This window comes from Diadema antillarum, unplaced genomic scaffold (genome assembly GCF_040938485.1).
Source record: "Diadema antillarum isolate AM-2024a unplaced genomic scaffold, OU_Dant_1.0 seq00000303_RagTag, whole genome shotgun sequence".
Lineage (NCBI taxonomy): Eukaryota > Metazoa > Echinodermata > Echinoidea > Diadematoida > Diadematidae > Diadema > Diadema antillarum.
Window position 1 is genome coordinate 902207 of NW_027271326.1, and position 21518 is coordinate 923724.

At 38.6% G+C, this 21518-nt stretch overlaps 1 protein-coding gene across 1 annotated transcript in view; it reads right to left on the reverse strand.

The window, feature by feature from the left end:
• Positions 1 to 1062: 1062 nt before the first annotated feature.
• LOC139730357 (IgGFc-binding protein-like) overlaps positions 1063 to 21518 on the reverse strand; it is a 45530-nt gene continuing 25074 nt past the window's right edge. The window contains exons 2-8 of the mRNA XM_071641223.1: positions 15398 to 15573; positions 14035 to 14981; positions 13094 to 13251; positions 7399 to 7509; positions 4439 to 4535; positions 2822 to 2944; positions 1063 to 1586 (exon numbers count right to left, since the gene is read on the reverse strand). Of these exons, the coding sequence (XP_071497324.1) occupies positions 2839 to 2944; positions 4439 to 4535; positions 7399 to 7509; positions 13094 to 13251; positions 14035 to 14981; positions 15398 to 15573 (1595 nt within the window). The 3' untranslated portion in view covers positions 1063 to 1586; positions 2822 to 2838. The remainder of the gene's footprint in view (positions 1587 to 2821; positions 2945 to 4438; positions 4536 to 7398; positions 7510 to 13093; positions 13252 to 14034; positions 14982 to 15397; positions 15574 to 21518) is intronic.

Consider the following 21518-nt stretch of genomic DNA (forward strand, 5'->3'; position numbering starts at 1 on the left):
TGTTCGTTAAGCCTCCGGTGTACTACTCTATTTGAAATATACTGTGTCAGTTACACTAAATGTTTCCATAATCATTGATTATGAAATGATTATAAAAGGTAACTTTATTAAAAAAGTGCTGTACAGCGTAAACATCATTTTCGCGTGTTGCATTACTTTGGTCGATTGTTATATGAAAAACTTCACCTGTCTTATAGGAGAAATGTGTTAACATGGTCAACGTTCGGAATAGTCTCGATTTTAGGGACACACATTGGAAAAAAGAATGAAAAGAGAATTGTAAGAAATAAAACATTTATTGGGGTGCATATACGTCATAACATTTTGTATAAAAGCAATACAAAACATTCCATACCGTTTGTCAAAAGCTTTGCCAGAGACATCACCACACCATCATTAAAATAATAACAATAAAAGTAGAATAAAAAAATCCTTACTCTCATGTACACTATCGACAAAACTTGATCATATTGTGCAATCTCATTCTCTAAATAGGACAAAAGTGTTTAATAGGATCAATCTTTAGGAAGTTGTGAAATGGACAGTTGACTACACAATTCAGTTAAATTTACTTATAGTTTCACAAGCTTTCCAAAATGTATCGCATGAAAACTTTTTACACTGCTTCAATACATCTCGAAGGTTAAGGATTACAAGAAAGACATTAGAGAATACAATTGGATATTACATAGGTTCTATCTCCGGTCGATGAGGTCCACATACCTTCAAATTTTGCAGCCATTTACTCCTTCATCGAGGAAGAATTATTTCAAGTTGAAGTGCATTCAGATACTGTGGAGTTAATAGAATTTCATCCCAGCAACAGTTTTCTTTTTTTTATAATACGATTTTCCTAAAAGTTACAATACAAACCTACACAATACCTACTCTCTATTCAACCCTTACTGTTCTATATTTTTTCCGTTAATACATATTGACATGTGAGATACAAAGAAAATGGAACAAAGCAAAGACTATATACATGAAAATACAGCTAGTGAAAACTATCTCCCGCAATTAAAGAACCGACCAAAAAAGTTTCACATTATTCTATCACTTCTTTCCGTTTGTTCGGGCAATTTGAAAAGAGTATTTGTATATACCCGTTCACATCTGATCTTATCTGGTTATTCAGAGATTCATGTGACCACGTGTGTTTGCTGACTGACTGACTGACAAACGAACGTTAAGACCTGACCAAAAGATAATACAAAAATCAAGGCAGCCTCTATCTCCGACGCAATATCTTACAAGTTTGTTACAATTTGTACATATATTTAGCACCAGAAATTCAGAATAACGAACACATAAAATGCTATGTACACTATATATTCTTTATGTAATAATATGGAAAATGGAAAGACAATGTGACCACATGAAAAATAGAAAAATAACATCCTTATAGTCATGTGTTGAATCAACAAAATCTTTAAAAAGTCAAGTTTGTCTGTTAATTCAGTGAAGTTCCAAAAAGAGTCAACTCATATAATCTTGATAGCATGGTCCGTATTTGTTTTGTCCTGTAATCTTCTTTATTTATTGCACTTCGGTGATGGCGTGAACCGCTTTAGAACTTTCTCCTCAACCTGCAGAATAAAATAAACATCAAGGGAGAAAAAGGAAATACGAAACGTTACTTTCCGCACAAAAAGAACACGTTCACAATATCATAATGATTATCTCGTATCCGCAAGAAAAAAGATGACCACAAATGGTAGGTCTGTATTGATGTGTATACACATATAATCATAATTATAATAAATGACTACGAGTCATTCCAGTGATGAATTTGAATTGGATTATGCAGGCACTTTATTTTATATTCAGAGTTCTGCATCGAAAAGGCAGGCATGAACTTATAGGGGGCTGTAAAATGCATTTCTTGCTCCGACAATGATTTAGTCTTGAATCAGAACGAGGACTAAATTGGACTGGGAAAACGCCATTGTCCTCGCCGAAGGGAGGAAAAACGGGGATGATTTATCTTTTCAACTATTTTCTTGTTCGTTTGTTTAAAAAATAATAATTAGTACAAAAACAATAACGGGTAAATGTGTTCTATGTCTTTTACAGAAAATATATTCCATGAGGTATTAGACAGTGGTGCAAACCTTGAAACGGTGAGGGAAACTGCTCCTATAAGTAATTTGCTATTGTAGTTAGCATTATCGTTATCATTATCGGTCTTCAGAAAGGAGTTTTGGGGAAAGAAATCACGTCTCTTCTTGTGCTTCATTTTGCAGTTTTCCACCTATGCACGATTCGTTATCGTAGTCAGGCTGTTCTTACGATAGTCACAATTATCAATTGCTATTTTGGCAAATGTAGATTTTTTCTTTTTGATACGTAAAACCTTGTAGATATTTTGTGACATCAGTATTATCATTGAGATATTTTTTCCATATCAACCAGGGATTGTTTTTATGTTTTATCAGAGAGTACATATGAACTTCCAATCCTAAATTTCTTCATAATGAACATTACAGGCAACGATCTTTTCATGGCATTTGCTTAGGTCAAAGGATTGCGCATTCCAACTCTGCCATTAATGGCATGAGTTATGAGGTGCAAATACTAAAAAAAAAAAGAAAAGAAAAATGCTGAGCAAAAATAGTGAAATTGGAAGAAAATAAGAGGGGAAATATAGATGCGTGCCAAGAAAATAAAACAAAATGTGAAAAAAAACAAAGAAAAACAAAAACGAACGTGTGTGCGGTCATGCGGTGAATTTCAGCCAACGTAGAAGAACTGAAAAAACTTCGTCAAATGAATTTTGGCAACATAGTCGCATGCTCTGATTGGAACGTTTTCGAAGGCATACCTCACAACCCCTATAGATCATAGACTTCCGTTTCGGACGAACGAACATCTAGAGAGAGTCCGCTCTCTTGGGTTTACCCTAAAAAACATTTTGAACTTTTCGAGTTCCGGCGAAGAGGGACTCCTCCAAAGGGAAATACAAGAAGAGGGACATCAAACACGAATGTATTAATCATTGTAACGTCTTGACATGAGGCTAATCAGAGAGTGGCTAAAAATTGGATCGCCGAGTTGTGATAAATCCAAATAGTTGTGGTAGAGCTGCAAATTGCATTCAAAAAGGGTATGCACATTCGGATCAAATTGTTGGATGTGAAATCATTTCTGTTGGATACCTTGTTTGCCTCGAACGCATTTATTGAGAGGAGTGCGTGGAATATTCTGTAAAATCATTCAAAGCAGCGTCGCCAATCGGCAACACATGCGCAGAGTGAAGCATAATGTATTCTACTTGTGATCGATACGTGCAAACGATAATGATGGAGAAATCGCCCAAGCCAAACGGATGTCTACATTGATGTTGAGTAATAAATTTAGCGTAAGCGATGCTTGTGTCGTGAGAGGATCAAGCTAGTTAATGTCTAAAGGGGAGGAACTTAAGAGAGGAGTGAGTGCTTGTTATGACGGAAAGTAAAATGCTACATCTACAGTCACAATCAATGTGCATTCTCGAGTTTCCAAATGCAATTTACTGCCCACCTACGTTTCCAACTTTTTATTGCACTTCATGACTTCCACGTTGGCTGATTAAAAGTTCTTGTACAGTCCACCTCTGCGTAATATTCGAATAAAAGAAAAAAAAATGGACCACATGCACCGCCAATTGGATTCACAACTCACTACTGAAGAAATATCGAGATGTACAACTGAAACTTTTCAGTATGTACACAGTTGAGCATACGAATAGGGACATACATCTATTTTTTCCACTGATTTGACTATCCAACATACATTTGCATAAATTATAATACTACAAAAATGACAGATAGATGCTCCCTTGTATAAATGAAAGCAATGGAGAAAGTATGTGAAACCAGATTGGTTGAAACTTAATGTACAAAAAATAGGAAGGGGAGAAAATGGACAAAAGATGACATGCACAAAATAATACACATATTCAGACGGGACCGACCGACTCTACCTATGATATCAGCACTACAGACAAAGTTAACATGCACATCATTTTTGCAAGTTACACGTAATCAATGATAGGTCAAGGGCCATCAGAAAGAGTACAATCAGACATCGAAATAAGCGCCACAATCTTGAATAGGAGCGATGATGGTAAAGGTCGATAATCAAATTATCCGTTGACAGTCAATATCATTGTTCGCTTGTGAGTGTGTGTGAGTGTGAGTGTGTGTGTGTGTGTGGGTGTGTGAATGTGTGTGATGTGTACCTGTGATTCGAATTTGAATTCGAAATCACACAAAACATCCAAAACAAATCCTAAATCCATGACTAAAGAGATACATTTGTTGTAAGCTCATTTGGTGAAAAACACGTGGAGCTAAAAAAGAAAACAAAGCAAGAATTAAAGCGTGACTCCATTTATCTATTTACTTGAAACAGGATACTTTTAACTGCAATGATTTCTAGGCAAAGGAAGATCGCTTACCTGTAAAGAACGAAGACTAGGATGATGACCATAATGATGAAGACAATGAGAGCAGGTAGAATGGCAGCGAGAACGACCACGCCCTTAGATGAACAGGCTGGAAGAAGCAAACAGATCAGGAAATGTATTATGACGTAATAAGTCATGTATAGAACCAATGCATGAGGAACCTCAGCAGCCATTAATATTCCAACTGAACAGAATATGGTAATTTTCAATTACTGTTCATTATGCACAAATGTATTCAAAGGCAGTACTGTATTTACCATCTGCAGATGAAACAAAAACCCAGCATTATTGTGCTTTAAAATACTTAATACTAGATAATGTGAGTTAGGGATGCAAACAACCAATGTAAAAATGTTAATCAGTATAATCAATATTACATGTACAGAATGTGAACAATAGTTATACAAATATTGTTTCTCTCTATATTTGAGGCTTTATTGCGAATTATGGTAGGATGTCTTGTGAAAAAAAAAACCGACTTACACATATTAATCAAAAGTGATAGGTCGATTTTTTTTTTAAATCACTGCTCCCAGTGGTAAACAATACCTTTAAACCCAACGCTCTGTTTCTACAGAGTGCACTGCAATCAATACTGCTTTTTTACGCTATCAAGAGAGGTCGTTTGAAGTGGGAAGAATGCAAAGGAATTACATTTGTTTATTTTATGCCCCATATACTACCTTTATGGCAAAAGATAATAGACATTATAAATCACAAGGAAAAGAAAAATTATATATTTTCTCATTTTGAGAAGATGTTCGGTCTCTATGGAGACTCATATATCATATATTTTTTTATCTGTAAGGTATTTCATATATGTCTGTAAATTCCAGAATAAAACCCCTACTTTGGAATCTTTCCAGGCTTACTTAAATTATAATAAAGAAATAGAATATAGAATTTCTAAAAAGAAAGGCAAACTTGGTATTCATTTTCAAAAATGGAGGTTTGACATTTAATTTGAACTGTATACTTTTTCTATAAGGTATTTTTGTCATATTTGATATGTGATATTTTAAGTGTCCACTTTGTTTTGCTGCACTTTTTTATTATGTGATTCTGTAATTTGATTGATTTTTTTTTCTTTTTATTCTTTGCTGTAAATGGCATTTGCTTTACCAATAAATACTGAATGAAAAAAAAAAGACTGCAAAGGAATCGCAAATAATTTCTAAAGTAAACGGGGAAGAAACCCCAATAAACATGTGGACTGACTAAATGCAGCATCATTGTAAGAACAAAATAATTAGCGAACTTTGAAGACAATCAGACAGTCCGTTCAGAAGCAATGAATTCTTAAAAGCTCTGCGCAGCCATCGTTGGATGACAAGACTACCACAGTTCGTGACGTAACAGCAGTTAGTGACGTCATGTATGGAAAACGTAAAGACAATCTAAACAGAATTCCACAAAATTTCATTCTCTATGAAAAGAGCATACTTCCTCGGCTAAACGTACTGACATATTATGTTAGCTGATATATGCTATGGATAGTATCATTCCCCCTGCTTTTTGCAAGAAGGACGTCAGGTGCTCTTTCACTACAAATAAAGGAATATGTTGTTGTTTTTAATATTTTCATGTCGTTTTCAATACATGACGTCACAAAGTGTTGTTGTCTTCTCATCCGGCGATGGCAGAACCAAAACTTTTAAAGTTCCTAATTTTTTCATCGGATGTTCCGGTTTTCCTTAAATTTCGATGATGTGCTCTAAGAATTCCCTCAATTCCCTCGACTCATATTATACCAGGGAGTGAGGTTCATACTTCGGGTTCGTTCCTGTTTAACCCTATAAAGCCCAAGCTATTTTGACCCCTTCCAGGCCCAAGGGGGGGCACATTGTGCCCCCCCCTACATAACTTCTTTATTATATGATGTATGACCGTCATATTTGGCACATGGATAGAGCAACTCATACTCTACATGACGCAACATTTGAAATTTCTCAAGGTCATCCACTGAGGGCGCTATTTGCCAAAATATAAAGAAATACATAGGAAATACGCTAAAATCATGGGTTTTTTTGTATTTCTTTATCCCGAGCATATATGTTTTTATTTCATATCAATCATTTTAATTTTTACCACAAAGGTAAAGCAAGTCAACCTTCACTATTTGCTATGGCTTAAATTTCTCAAGGTCAACATATGGGGGCGCTATTCATTACAATATAAAGCAATATATGAAACCTATGATGTATTGCTTGGAATGGATACATATATTGGTATCACATTTCATATTTCCAAAATATTAAAATTTTGAGTTTGCAGATTGATAATATGAAAAACAAATGATATTAAATGTAAAGCTTGTGTGAAGATAACACAAAATAAAAGGGTAGTCTTTGGAAAATGCTGTATTTTCAATTATTTCTATTATATCTATTGTTTGATGCCTATGTCATATAAGAATAAAGGAAATAATAAGAAAACCATTTTAGAGTAATTCACAACCATAATTACTTCACCATTTGGTCCTTCAGCTAATTACAGCCAAGAAAACTCCCATTTCATTAATTATTATATTGTTAACTGCAATTGGAACAGAAAATCATGTAAAATCTGACGAACATGGTTGTCAGTTTATGGTTGCCATGGCAACCAGCAATATCATACATAGCTAAATTATACATCAAAATGTTCGCAATAAGATTTTAGGAAAAGTCACCAAATTTGGTTGAAATTGGGTAAAGGGTGTAGGAGTGGCAAACGAAAATATGGTAGGGGGGGCACAATGTGCCCCCCCTTGGGCTTTATAGGGTTAATACTGAGGAGTACCAAGCCTATACAGTGTGGGGACGCCCATCGGTGACATCACAAATGGGCGTGTGGGAATGTGTAGGGGGAGAGAGAGAGAGAGAGAGAGAGGGGGGGGGGGGGTGAGATTCGGGAGTAATCAAGGAATCTTGACCAAGTAGCCATGGTTTTCACAAGAATCACAGCATTACCTTCCATATGTCCCTCGCCCCCAGGCCCTGTTCCGGGTCCCTCAGGGACGGGTGGGCCTGTAGGGCGTGGCCGGCGGTGAGTTTCGGGGCACTCGTACTCCTCCTGAACACCTGTGGTGAAAGAGCAAGGTATTAACGTCATCAACCTATCCACCTATATGCCAACATCGCCAAATTTGGGGCCCGTAATCTTTTTGGGATCGCAACACAATGTCAGACTGACATCAAGTCATTGCAGTTTGGATCTGACAAACTTAATTGGCCCATCTCAGCAGCTGGTCCAAGAGTTCTACTAAGTATACACCAATACCAAAACCGAATAAACATGGATTTGTATCTTTCTTTTTTTTCCATCTCATCTAAAACTGCCAAAAAGAAAAGTACACGTATTATGTACATATATATATATATATTTGCAAACACATAATGTGTGTGTGTTTTGTTAGTTATGTTTGAACAAATCAAAGTTTCCAATTCCTTGATATCACAGAGTTGATCACCTTGTAAATCATATAATTGCATGTACAGTATTTGTTGTTGGAAAATGAAAAATGATGAAAATGAAATGAAATTGAATATAACACTTTCCTCCAAAGTTTCATTCTATCTCGAATTCAAAAATAGCGTGAATTATTTGTATATAATTACATTATTCCTGTTTACAGGTTCCAGGTAACCGTGGAACTCTGTCTTCAGAAATCAATAAATGAACTCGGAAAAAAAAGTTTTTTCTTTGAAAAAAAAAGTTGCCCCTTTTCATCTAAATGGCTTAAGACAGTGAAACTTGATGTATACAACCATAACTGACAAAAAAAAATGAAGATAAAGGCTTTAACTTGAATTTTCGCCAATGCTCTGTTCCACCTCTTACGGAGAGATGTTTGCGATGACGACTGATGGCTAAACTACTACGCTCGTCTTTGCAAACGACATGGCTAGGATTTACTCCCCCTCCCCTATCCAAGAGGCGCATGCGTATTAATGCCTGCAAAGTCATCGTGTTTGTCATTAAAACCCATGCCCATATTTGGGCACACATCTCCCCTTTTGCACTTATAGCACTATGTACAGGAGGAGAATCTAATGCTCTTGTAAAGGTACAGCACGGATGCGCTCGCTCGCTCGTTCGTGCGGATACGGGAGCGCCGTGTACAGTACTTTTTCTTTTTTTTTCTCGGTGATCACTGTTAACGTTGTATAATACGCAGACTTGGATGTGTTTCAAAATTACGGGGGAATTTGGGGGAAGGAAAGATATGCCGCCAGTGTTTGTAGACGTTCGTTCCCTTTCACAATGTCCTGAGTCATAGGTCACCATTCCCTATGACTGTTAAAGGGATTTATCTGATTATTGTCATATCGCAATTGTAAAGCAACAACATCAACAAGTGTTCACGATGTTTACCGGCGAGAACATCCATAGTTTTGATAATCTTAAATCAACCAAAGAGTCAATTGTCATTGTGAATCCAATAGCAATTTCAATAATAAAAATGGATATTGCCGTTACAACTTGATTTATCGAAATCATGCCATCGATTTATCTGTATTAAGCTGACAGCTATAAACAATAGCATTTACTAACCTCGGGTATCCCAATCCAACTTTTGTTTTTCGAACCGTATTTAGCATTCGCATCACATGTTGCTTTATATTTCCTTGTTTTTTGTCTTACTGCTTTACACAATACAATCAGCCTTTTCACTCCACAGCGCGATATCATTGGCGTGATCTGAATTTGGAGGGCTATTTTAGGCCAATCAGTGGAGCGGAAATTCAAACTGGGGATGCAGAGACATCAGAAGAGATTCAACCCCTCCCCAGAGGTATTTCCACAAAGGAAATCCATTGGAACTATGCGGGAAGTTCAATCAGTTTTAGAAGCCGTTGTCTCCTAATTACTGACGTGCAGCCTTTTGTTGGAAGCTCAAAGAGCATCCATGAAGAAGAAAAGACGACCCAAACCATTATGAATCTTTCTGACAAGTCTTACTTGCCACTTTCTATGAAACTCGTCTCTAATCTATATCAGATCTAATCTATATCAGTTAAAAACTATGTTACGACCGTTTTGTACTCAAATGCCTAATGCCTTCTTTCTTCATTCGATATTTTCTATAATTATACAGGACTAATTACAGTCAATGCAAATCTCATTAGGGGCCGTCATGTCAACTATAAATATCACAATAGTCTGTGAAGTTATGACTATTTCAGCTATTTGCAGCCATACACAGCATGAAACGACATTTTGGTGTTTCCTACTTATATAATTTCAATTTACAGTAAAGCGTTAATTGCATGAAGTTAATGATGCGCAAATTGCAAAAGCATCTTTACAAATCAGAATTAGCATGATCAGAATTAAAAAAAAAAACTTGTATTCCGTGTTGTCGGACATGTATTATATACTTATGTTAAAAATATTAATAGGCTTATCTATATAATCTTTGTAGAATAACATCGCTCTAAGGCGAAAAAAAAAATTCCTCGGAGGTGATCTTACAACTTACTACAGCAACCCCCCCCCCCCCCCCCGCACACACACGGCTCATGTTACGGCGCCAAACGTGAAAAAAAAAAGGCATTGTAAATATCAAGGGTCTAAAAAGCAAACTGTTATCGCAAACATATATTGACCATTGAAATTCTATTCACGTATACGTTTTCTTTCGTTTCTGTTTAGCTCTGACCAGTTTTGTGATAATTTGTAAGAAAACGTTATAGCAGTGCTAGCTGCATATTTTTCCCTCTTTTTTTTTCATGGGCCGCGCGTTAAATCTGAGGAAGCGCTCCATGTCCCCCGACTTGAGTCATCAAATTAACCCATCCCTTCGATGAAATGAAGGGATTGGTTGCTTGTATGACCTTTGTAGATAAGGTCATTTCCATGCCAACCAGACGTTCTAGTGTCATTTAATTTTTCATGGATGTCCGAAGTAACAATCCATCTCGGTGATCTGATTTTTAAGGCATTTCCGCCGAAAAGTTGCACTAACGTCACAAAGCGTCCTGCCTTTGATCTTTTTTTTTCATTCTTCTAAATTTAGCTTTGATGGCATCGTGCTCATCGTAAACTATATTGGAAGAGACGACAATTATTTTTGTTTTTTAGCTCAGGTATTTTCGTGCAGGGTGAACAGTTTAGGATCTTTAAAGTGCTGCAGTCACGATCATTAAACAACAAGCACGGAAAACAAGACACGTATACACTAAAATAACTTAAAGGCTTGGTCTATTATCGTCGTTTTCACCATTCCTTTAGTAAAGATGGCTCTGCACTTTTCAACCTGTTGTTTGTTCTCCTTGATATCATCAACAACAACAACATCAACATCAACATCAACATCAACAACAAGAGAAAACAGAAATCAAAAGCTAATAAGGATAATAAAACAAAAAGTCGTCCTTGGTTGCCGTTCTGTGACTACTGGAGACCAGGGCCCCAATTCATAAAAATTGTTATCAGTGACAACTGCCACATTTCTGTGACAAATTTGCTCTCAGCCAGTCAGATGCAATGATTTCAGAAGCTTGTAACAACTATCACAACTTGTAACTGATAAGTTAAAATTACAAGTTTTATGAAACGGGGCCCAGATGTCAGTGGATAAGAAATGTCACGGGGAAAAACACTTCCATGTATTCTGTATGTTATACCTTGCCCATGCTAACGCTGTGCTATGTTTCATTATTTCTGCATGTGAGCACACGTCTTGGAACACCATGCACCCCCCCCCCCCCTTGTTGACGGTGTCAGAAGACATGTAACTGTAGCCAAAGCTAAAATTCAGATGCAGACGTTCACTAGAGACTACAACGGCATTGAACGCTCTATAGGTATCATGTCATATGGTTTGGTCAACCGCAAGGGGCCAGGCAACGCGGTACAAAGATTCCTTCTCACGAGTTTGCGGCACGTTCGGATGACATATCGCACGCTTTTTAATGTCATCCAAAGTTTGGATAGCATGCGCTAGCGCTATTAATGTAGCCCTTTTCAGCTTTAGAAAAAAAATAAAAGAAACGCCGTGCATACGAAACCAATAAATATCATATGCACTCTTTTGAAACTGTACCGGCAAAGGCTATCATGAAGATTCATACCCAAAGCATGAAAAACTGATGCCTTGGCCCTACTATATAGCGGGCTTCCATCACTAAAATGCTACTGTTGAAGGCCTCGTAAAGAGTGCAAATAGAACCTTGTCCTCTCATGCCTCCCAAGCATAAATTGAATACTTTGGAATACATTGCGTAATGATGTTTCAGACGTTTTTACAATACAACGATACTTTTGATGGTGGCATATTATATACAATATAAGATATATACGCTAATGATGTCATTGACTTGAAGAACCTTATCCACTCAGGCCTTGTGTGCATAGGCTGTTAATACCTTAGAATGCATTGCGCAATAATGTTTCAGACGTTTTCACAATACAACGATAATGTGATGGTGGCATTTATATACAACATTAGATATATACGCCGATTAACTTGAATTGTCTCCGGTTGACCTTTGTAAATTCTTTTTCTCTTTTATATAAAATCTAAAGGAAAATATGTTGTATCTCTCTCAGCTGTATTGTATCATATTGTTTTTGTTTTTTAATCGTATAGAAATTGTGATGCAGGAAATAAAAGTTAATTCGAATTTAAATCTGCTGTTATTTTGTAGTCCAGATAATATTGACTTTCAGATTGAAGTGGTTGTGTATTGTTTACCACTGGGAGCAGTGTTTTAAAAATGTTTGAGAAATCACATTTGATGCATAAACGTCCGTTGTAACACAAAGTATCCTACCATATAAAACTTTCGCAATATGGCCTAAAGTATAACGAGATATTACTATTTTTCTCGCTAAGCCATAACTGTTTAGTCTAGAAACATTTTTATCATAACTATTCTTACATTTTGCATACTTAACAATACTTACCATTGATTATACTGATTCACATTTTTAAACTGATTTGTTTTTCTATCCCTAACTCACATTTAAGAACTATTTTGAAGCACTAAAGCTGCGTTTTTGTTTCATCTGCAAATGGTAAGTATTGTGTTTAAAGGTATGTTATTTACCATTTGCATATGAAAAAAAAAAATGTGTGTAAAGGATAGAAACAATCAATGCCAAAATGTCAATCAGTATAATCAACGTTAAGTATTGTTAAATTTACAAAACGTGAACAAAAATTATAGCAGAATTGTTTCTGGAATAAACGGTCTACAGTTATGGTGTCCTGAAAAGTAAATAATGATATCTATGTATATTTTAGGCTTCATTGCGAACTTTTTATACGATAGGATGTTTTTGTGATATAACTGACCTACACAATATATGCATCAAAAGTTATAGCTCGAACATTGTATGAATCACTGCTCCCATTGGTAAACTGTACCTTTACATACATCGGATCTCTCACGACGATTGTTTTGTGTAATAGTCCATGGAATAGCTTTATGTAGTCACTTCCGTTATAGCTCAGAGCATATTCTGACCTCGAGTGTACCTTACACTGTTTCCTGTTATATTCCTGGATGTAATTCATCAACAAAGTTTTATTCCTCATCATGTTACCGGAAGCCACTTCGATGGACGATATTCTATTCTTATCTTTTCAGCAATCCCTACACCCTTAACCCCCCCCCCCCTCCCCCTCCCCCTCCCAGATATCCCACCAACACATACCTGTTCGTCCTGGTCGGGTACACGTGATCTGTCTGAGTGAATACGCTGCTGGGTATCCGAAGGAGGTACCGCTAGCGAAGCCGTAGACGATGGCCATGTAGCGGATGTCCTTCTCAAAATTCGTAAGTACATTTTGGATGTTTTCTAGAGAAACCGTCCTTGAGGAGGGAAGAGTACAGTATTTATCATGTTAATTGATTCAAACTTGATGAAAAAAAAAATACGACACAAAATTTGACCACTTTACTCAGATAAATTTATAAATGCATAGAATTATGTATTATTTTGTGAAAGCCTTGTCCTGAAAAGCTCGCGAACCGGCCTCGACCTAGCAATCAATAACAGTTATGGTTCTCGGTGTGTGGTGATCGTATAAACACAAATCACCACAACATGTTGCCAAATACTTATAGGGAAGGAGGTTAAAAGTTACGATAATACATGCATGTTTTGTTTTTCTCAGTACTCGTCATAACCGTATGAATATTTGCTTTTTGAAGGTATACTCAGTGACATCCGGTCTGAAAAAAAGAAAAATTAAATCGATGCTAATCAGAAAAGATTAGCTAATTAAAGCTCGTTTGATGCACAGTAGCAGTAAGTTTCTCCGTCATTTTGTTACACAAATGCATATACATGTATTTGTAATTTATGAATGCATTGTCGTAACTTCGTACAAATAGAAAGCTACTTCGAAGTTTCGAAAATTCGAATTTAGCAGTCAATGCGCCTGCATTCACGTTGAAGCCAAAGTATTCATGAGGTATCGTTACTTATGAGGTGTGAGCAAAAAGCATTATTTAAGTGCTTTCTTCCCAATGAATATTCTTACTGTCAGTATTTGTTTTGATTTTGCTGATAAAAAACATATAACACGGGATTGATCAATTGGATCTGCTTTTCTTATCGATGATACAAGGAATTTCGATCGGGAAACCTACTTGTCAGCCGTGAATGTTGAAGAGATGCCAGTGCCGGGGATTCCAGCTTTGGGGTCGAACTCCGCCTTGCCGTTAATCGTCATAGTGAAGAGAGCTTCGGAGGTCATAGACACACCGGCGAACATTACGAGCGGGTCGCTTCCGGACTGGTTGAAGGATCCGAAGGTCACCTCCTTCTGGATGTACTGCTCAACAGGAGGGACGACGGTCATGAAGGGGTCACCATTGTTGTCTTTCTGCATTCCCTTGGCGTATTGAACAACCATGATGGGCTTGTCCGACTGGAGGGTGGTCTTCAGCGAGGCTGGTTGGTTGAACTCGCGGAAGCTTCCCGGGAATTGGAGCTGGACGTTGTTGCCCATGATGTGGACGGTGGTGGAGGGACGCCCGGCGATGATGCGGAAGATGAAACCGCCGGAACGGTTGGCGAAAGGCAGGAGAGTGAAGCGCTTACCCCACGTACTGAATGGAGGGAGGTGCTCAACCAGATGATCGCACCGGTAGACCTGAGTTGGGACCAGGGTGCAGGAGGCTCCGGACATCACACTGACAGGCTTGGTGGATGTTATCTTGGTTCCCGTGAGATCCTCCTGGCTCTGAAACTGGATGGATTCGTACTTGCCGACGTTGACCGTGAGGGTCTGCCCCTTGTTGTACCACTGGGAGTTGTGCTGAAGTCGGGCAGCTGTTGTAATCGTCACAGTGGTATCGGGCTGGACACCCGAAATCAGGAACTGCGACATTTCAATCGGCACAGGATCATAAGAAGCGACGAAGTACTCCTTACCGAGACCATGGGTGGGGATGACCAGAAAGCCGTCGTTCGTCATCGTCAGCGAGTTGAGACCGTGGACCGTGATATCCTTGGTGGCCCTGACGATGAGCGTGCCATTGACTGGCCCTGCACCTCGAGCGGCGACATCAGGATTGACATCGACTTGTTTCACCTGTTACGACGAAAGTGAGAAGCCAAAATGATGTGGTAGTACACCAAACAACGTCTACATGCCATTCTTGCTTGACGGCAGCTATTGTAGCATTCTTCCTACCCCCCACATCCATGTTCTTAGGTTACATAACTTATTTGTTGATATTACATGCATGGTTTTCATCATTAAGTAATAGATTTATCTCCATTCGATGATATTTGTTGAATTGTGTGAATGTTTTGCAGTTTAACTGATGGGGAAAAAATGGAGAGTTAATCTGTAGGAATCAATCAATCCATCAATCAATTAGTCAAGTAATCAAAAGCGTAATAGCAGATTGCCAAGTTTGAACCAATGTTTTGTTGCGTTTTGTTTTTTTCGATCCCCGCGTCAGCAACTTAAAATCAATATTCATTACAGACTTTTTACTCTACCTGTTTGTGAGTAAGTTGAAGCGTTTGCTGCCAGTTAAACCTCGGTGCTTCGATCTGCACTCGGGTGGGTCCAGGTTCGTTGGCTCCGATCAGTAGTGAAAGGCGATCCGGTCTCTTATTCTGGAAGTTGCTCTGGAAGGCGAAGACAAACTCCTTGCCCGTTGTGTCTAGGGGAGCTATGAATTGTACCAAATCGAAAAGAAAAAAAATCAATGAAAAAATGACAATACAGTGTAAATCAACAAAATTGTTGTAATCATTGCTAAATGATAAGTCATGAGTAAATGAACAGTACACTAAGAAAGTAATAAATACACATGAAAAAAGAGTGAATAAGACGCTGAAACGCCTAAAGAATTAGTGCGTTTCGACAGGTGCACAAGCAAGTGTACATGCAGTAATACGTGACTATACATTGATAAACAAGATACATGGTATTCTTATTACGAGCCTGAAAAGTGAGGAAAGTAAGAGTATGTGATAGAGATAGGAAAGATGTAGTCTTGTAAATTGGGCAAATGAGTCTCGGTTACCAAAGCATTGTAGGTATTACCCTTTCTGTGCCAGGGATCGACTTCTACAGTAATGTGCATAATTTTACTCTTTTGAGTTTTCAGGTGCTAAGGCACTAAAAGCACACAAGGGCTTTAGCTGGATTTTTTTTTTCCAAGAATAAGAACTCTATGATGACGTCCACATATCGGGGATTATCTATGGTTCCACGCATTTTCTTTTTCGGGAATGATAAGAAAAATAGCAAATTCTTAATTCATATTCATATTTCTGCTCGTTCCATGTGGCAGATTGAATTATCTCCTATGTACCCATGATACTGGATAAAACAGTGGTTGTTATAAATAATTTGTCTTTAGCTTATTGTACTTAGACAGCACAACATATCTCCTCTGTTTAAGAAACCTTGCAAGCGGAACGTTGCTTTAAAAAAAAATGCATATAATTTTGATATAGAATTTATAAACAATACTTAGAATGTGCGAATCACCCAACTCTTGGCTCCCCTGTATTGGGATGGTGCCAACGACGTAATTGTGGGACACTTTTGGTGCGTAAGTTTGCCATACGTCCTTTACGTGAGTAAAAGTAAGTCATGTTCACTTAAATAACTTATTGTGATGTTTATGACGTCAGCAAGCTACATCATCTTTGAGTAATTGGTGGCAAGTATAAATTATGACGTCAGTAAGGCACGCCATCTCTCAGTAACTAGTGGCGAGTTCGTATGGGATAGTAATTGCAGCTCAATTGGTCAAACTTCATAACTGTTGACTTTTCGACTAGTCTGTGGAACGGTAGTCTTCGGAGGGCCTTAGCAAAATCATAAGATAAATTAGAACAACAATAATAAAACAAACCCCATTAATATTCTTTAAAAGCGTCTTTCAAATCTTTCACAAGCATCAAGCGCACAAGTGCGTCAAGGTCTCGTTCGAGCAAACGAAACCTCAACAATTCGTTTGCTAGTTCTATATCTACCTAAGATCGGGTTTGAGGATGAATTAGTCAGTAAAGATGCAAATGAGGGATAATTAGTAGGAAAATAACTTTAATGACTCAATAAATTGCATGAAGAAGACTGCAGGCAGCTGTGGAATCGTCACGTTTTGAAGGCACAGGCCATGGGAAGGGAACGGTTCTACCATCTAAGGCGCTTATGGAATGAGGAGAGTAGGAAAGTTGTGGTGCCTCGTCAACCAACATCGCCCCCCTCCCATTACCCCCCCCCCCCCCTCCCTCCCCCCTACCCTTACCCCTTCCTATGTGTTAAGCGCACCCCTGGAACCTTGATCTCGAGCTTGCAGGGGACCAAGGGATGGCTGAGTCAGCCTAGCGATTCGCGTCACTGCGGGTATTTTTAGTCTCCCGGACAGTCGGCGGAAATCCTGAGAAGTACTCGCCCGTCTCCCTCCCGGGTTACCGCTAGACAGAGCCCGATGTTTGTCACAGATAGAACTTTTTTTTCCAGGACCACAGCGGCCTTTTGAGTCGAAACTTTGGATGAGAGACCTGCCGAGACATCAGGCCCCCTTATTCTGTCAGGAATACTTCCTTTCATCGAGTGGACAGGCTGTTTGAATGAAACTTGCAAGTAATGCAAATAGACGAGGCATTTGGCTGCACGAAGATGGAAGTTTTCCATAGGCGGCAGTATATGAGACTTTCTTTTTTCCAGGGTGGGCACCGGTCCCTGATCTTCTAAAGGTTACCGATCACTTAACGCTACAGAATTTGTTTATTTAGTATCACTGCACAAGATTACCTTAAGCTGCATACTTTCAGAAAATCAATGTTAGATTGAACATTTTTCTTCGACATTTCAATGAACCTGAGATAAAAGCTGCCTTCGGCACAATGTGACTGCTGACTGACGCTGTTTCCTATACGCAAACAACTGCACAGACAGAAATGTAAATGATGCTCATAGAAACAAACCAACCAATGAGCGAAATATGGTTTCGAATTGAATCTTTTCAGTTTATCTATAAGAACTAAAAAAAAACAAACAGGAGGGGAGATAGACCTCAAAACATTCTAAAAATCTTGTATGGCATGCATTCTTTTTAGGGGGTCCTTTTTTTTTGCCCCGATTACAATCCGCGTTTATGCCAAACAATGATTGAAGACGATTTGGCAATGAACATAAATCAACTACTACATGTTGCGTTTTCAAATTTTTTATCGATATAGTACATCATAAGCCTGCGCTTATATCTGACCCCAACCCCTAAAAAGAAGAAGCATGTAAGCTCTTGGCCTACATATTTCCATAAAGACTTTTCCTCAATTCCTTTTGCTGTGCCGACGTATCCATCCTTTCTCCATATACCCGATACATCGAGTACTCGTAGTGATCTCGAAGCTAAGATGTCTTGACAAGCTTCAGACATAGTGGATTGCACGGACGTTCAGGAGCCTGGGAAAGTTAAAATCATCACATCAGTGGCGGAAAACTACTATCAGCTTTAGGAAAACGTCTCTCCTTGATGGAGATTTGTTGAGACTTCTCCCTCTCTCTACGCCCACAACATCATGTCATCCCCCCCCCCCCCCGAATAGGCCCTCTTCAAGAATGATGACCGTTTCAATAATTCGTTTCCCCAACTGACACAATAAACAAGCATGATTTTGTCTCATATATCTTATATTTTTTTCTTTTAATTTTCCTTAGATTACTTGGATACGCCCACACACACACACACACACACACACACACACACACACACACACACACACACAAATATTCCAATGCAAGATTCTGTTGACTTAATTCGTTGTCAATCACGACTTCATTACTTATTCGATTAACAAAAACATTGGAATGCACCTTTCCCTAAAAAGAGTGGTACTAAGTTCTTGCAAGTTTCAAGGCTATTAATGCCATCAACATTTTTTTTTTTGCACAGTATGGAAACATAATATTATAAGTAATACCCAGCTCAGGAGGAGGTGCAGTCCATTTTTTTCCTCCTTTGGTAATCAAATTGGTGATGTAGCAGTCATCCACAGAATCTTGGTTTTGGATTTTTATGGGCGTATCCATGTAATCGAAAGAAAATATATCAGAAAATTATTATAATTATACTGGACAGATTCTTTTTGCCATGATATACGTGATAATCAGGGTATTAGAGCTCAACACATGTCAATATGCATTTGAATTGCGCAGGTCCTTTAAAGCATCTGAAGCATAGAAATATATGGCATCCACACATTACGAGCATAGAATAATCATACGAGATCGCATACGACAGACAGAGTGGGATACCAAAGTAACATCTTACTTCCAATGATATAATCGAGTGCAGAACGTTCACAGTCTCGCATAAAAATAACTAAACAAATAAACCGATGAAACGAAAAGATAACATCTTAAAGCGAAGAGCACTGTAATAGCTGATGATATAAATACTGATTGATGAGGCATACTGGATGGATGAGAAACACTAATTCGGAAATGTTACACGACAATAATAAGTAGGTCCTGGCGTGACATTTAGTTCCCGAGGTTTGGAATGCCAGATACGTCCAAATGATTCCCAAGATGGCGTTCAATTTACGTCAACGTAGCAGCAAAGATAATTCTAGCTTTTTTGTTTTAGGGAATAAATCTCCACCACTAAAGAGGAGGATGCTGCAATAAGAGGCAAGAGACATCAAAGCCTAAAAGGACAACATCCCACCACTCATTCTGTCTCCTACAACATTCAGCATTGCAGATGAGAATGGAGATGACATTGCCAAATAGCAAAAATCCTTCTTCCTAAACTGCGAGCTCCTTCTGATTTCCCGCCAAAATTTGATTGACAGATGGCATTTTAAAACACAAGAATAGCTCCGATCAAACTTCCGATGGTACAACCGTTTGGTAAACCATTAAAGTGCATCTGCATTTGTGAAACAGCTCTTCTACACTCGTCTTCTATAAATGTCAAACCTTTAAGGTTATCTTAGGTTTGCACCGTCAACAACATCTACAGAGACAAATATGCAGATTCTATAAACAGAATGTTGGCGTATTCCCGCCATTAACGCATTCATTTTGACATCAGTATGGAGCTTTAGATTTTCGTCTCGGGGACGTACAGAGGGGGGGGGGGGGGGGGGGATCTGTTCTGCGCATGCGCAAAATCATCTATCAAACTGATCTCGCGTCGTCAGAGTTTTCAGGTCGGTTCTGGGTCATTTTTGTGTCCGCTCAAATTCACGATGCAGAGAGCTACCTGATGATCATTGAAAGGCGCCATTTTGCTTTGTATACCCGGTAGATGGAGTGCGTCTTCGCGAAATCTAAATTTTAAGCTACATTGCAACACATGTACGACGCAGGGAGAGGGGAAAATGGCCAACCAGACGTTGTCTAAACGTCTGCATGGCAAATCCAAAAGCTCCTTATTACATGTCGTTGTCACCCTCGAGATAAAATTTGATTTTGAAAATGAAAAGTGTCTACCGTCATTCTGACGTCATCCCACTTTGGCCTGACCTTGTCCAACCTCAGTTCATGTTTCAGATCAGCGGCAAAGCTTGCTGGTGAGACAGCGAGCAAAACTAATAATTCAACATTATCACTGTCTGAGCTGTATGATTAAACTATAATATATCTTTTCTTAATTGATACCGATGTGAGTGTTACTTTTGCTCAACGGACTGTGCATTGTAGGTACCCCAGCTGCATTTTCAAGGACACAACGATTTACAAGCTCTGCAAAACTTCAAATAGACATTTTACGCGTCGGGCGCTATACGGTGAACTGGCCTCACGCAGATATTTTGTTATCACACGAACCTTCGTTTGACACAGGATAGAATAATTAGACGGCGCGAGGAGGGCAAGTGAACTGATGATCGAGAAGACAATTAATTTCGTTGGTCACGTGATCATTGCCAATTGTCACGTGAGATTCTTTCGGATTGAAAGTGCCCTTGTACGTGAATGCACATTGACAGACATTGAATGTGTGAGAGTTAATGTGACTCTGTTGTGCACCACACACCGCCCACGACAAACAGCTTCATCACGGAGCAGCAATATGCAGTGATTGTCAAGGCAAATCCATTGTTTTCTGTCTTTATTACGCGGTCTAAAAGAAGAAACTTGCGGTTTGGCAAATATGAGCTAACTAGCTCGCAAATTCTAGGGGTCACCGAAAAAAAGAAACAATTCTTCAACCTGGGCTTAGAATAGACGCTGACTAAAATTAGATAAAATTTTGTTTGCTTGTCCCCCGGAAGATATTCTGGTAGTCGTTGTTTTTATCCGTTTGGCGACTCGACGTCACAAATAAAAATAGTCACGTGATGAGAGACGAGTAGGCTGACTACTCCATGATGGGGAACGAGGGACGCCTAACACTGTGATAACTGTACTTGTGTGTCTGACCATGGAGCTACCAAAAAGTTGGTAGCTCCATGGTCTGACTTGTAATATCCGTGTGTGTGCCTGTGTGTGTGTGTGTATGTGTGAGTGTGTGAATGTGTGTGTGTGTTGCCTTGTAGTTATGTTCATGTATGGGTGGGTGTTTGCTGAGATTGTGTGAGGGATGTGCAGGGAAGGGGGGGTGGATAGATGCGGTTATTTAGAGGAGAAAGAAAAACAAGGCAG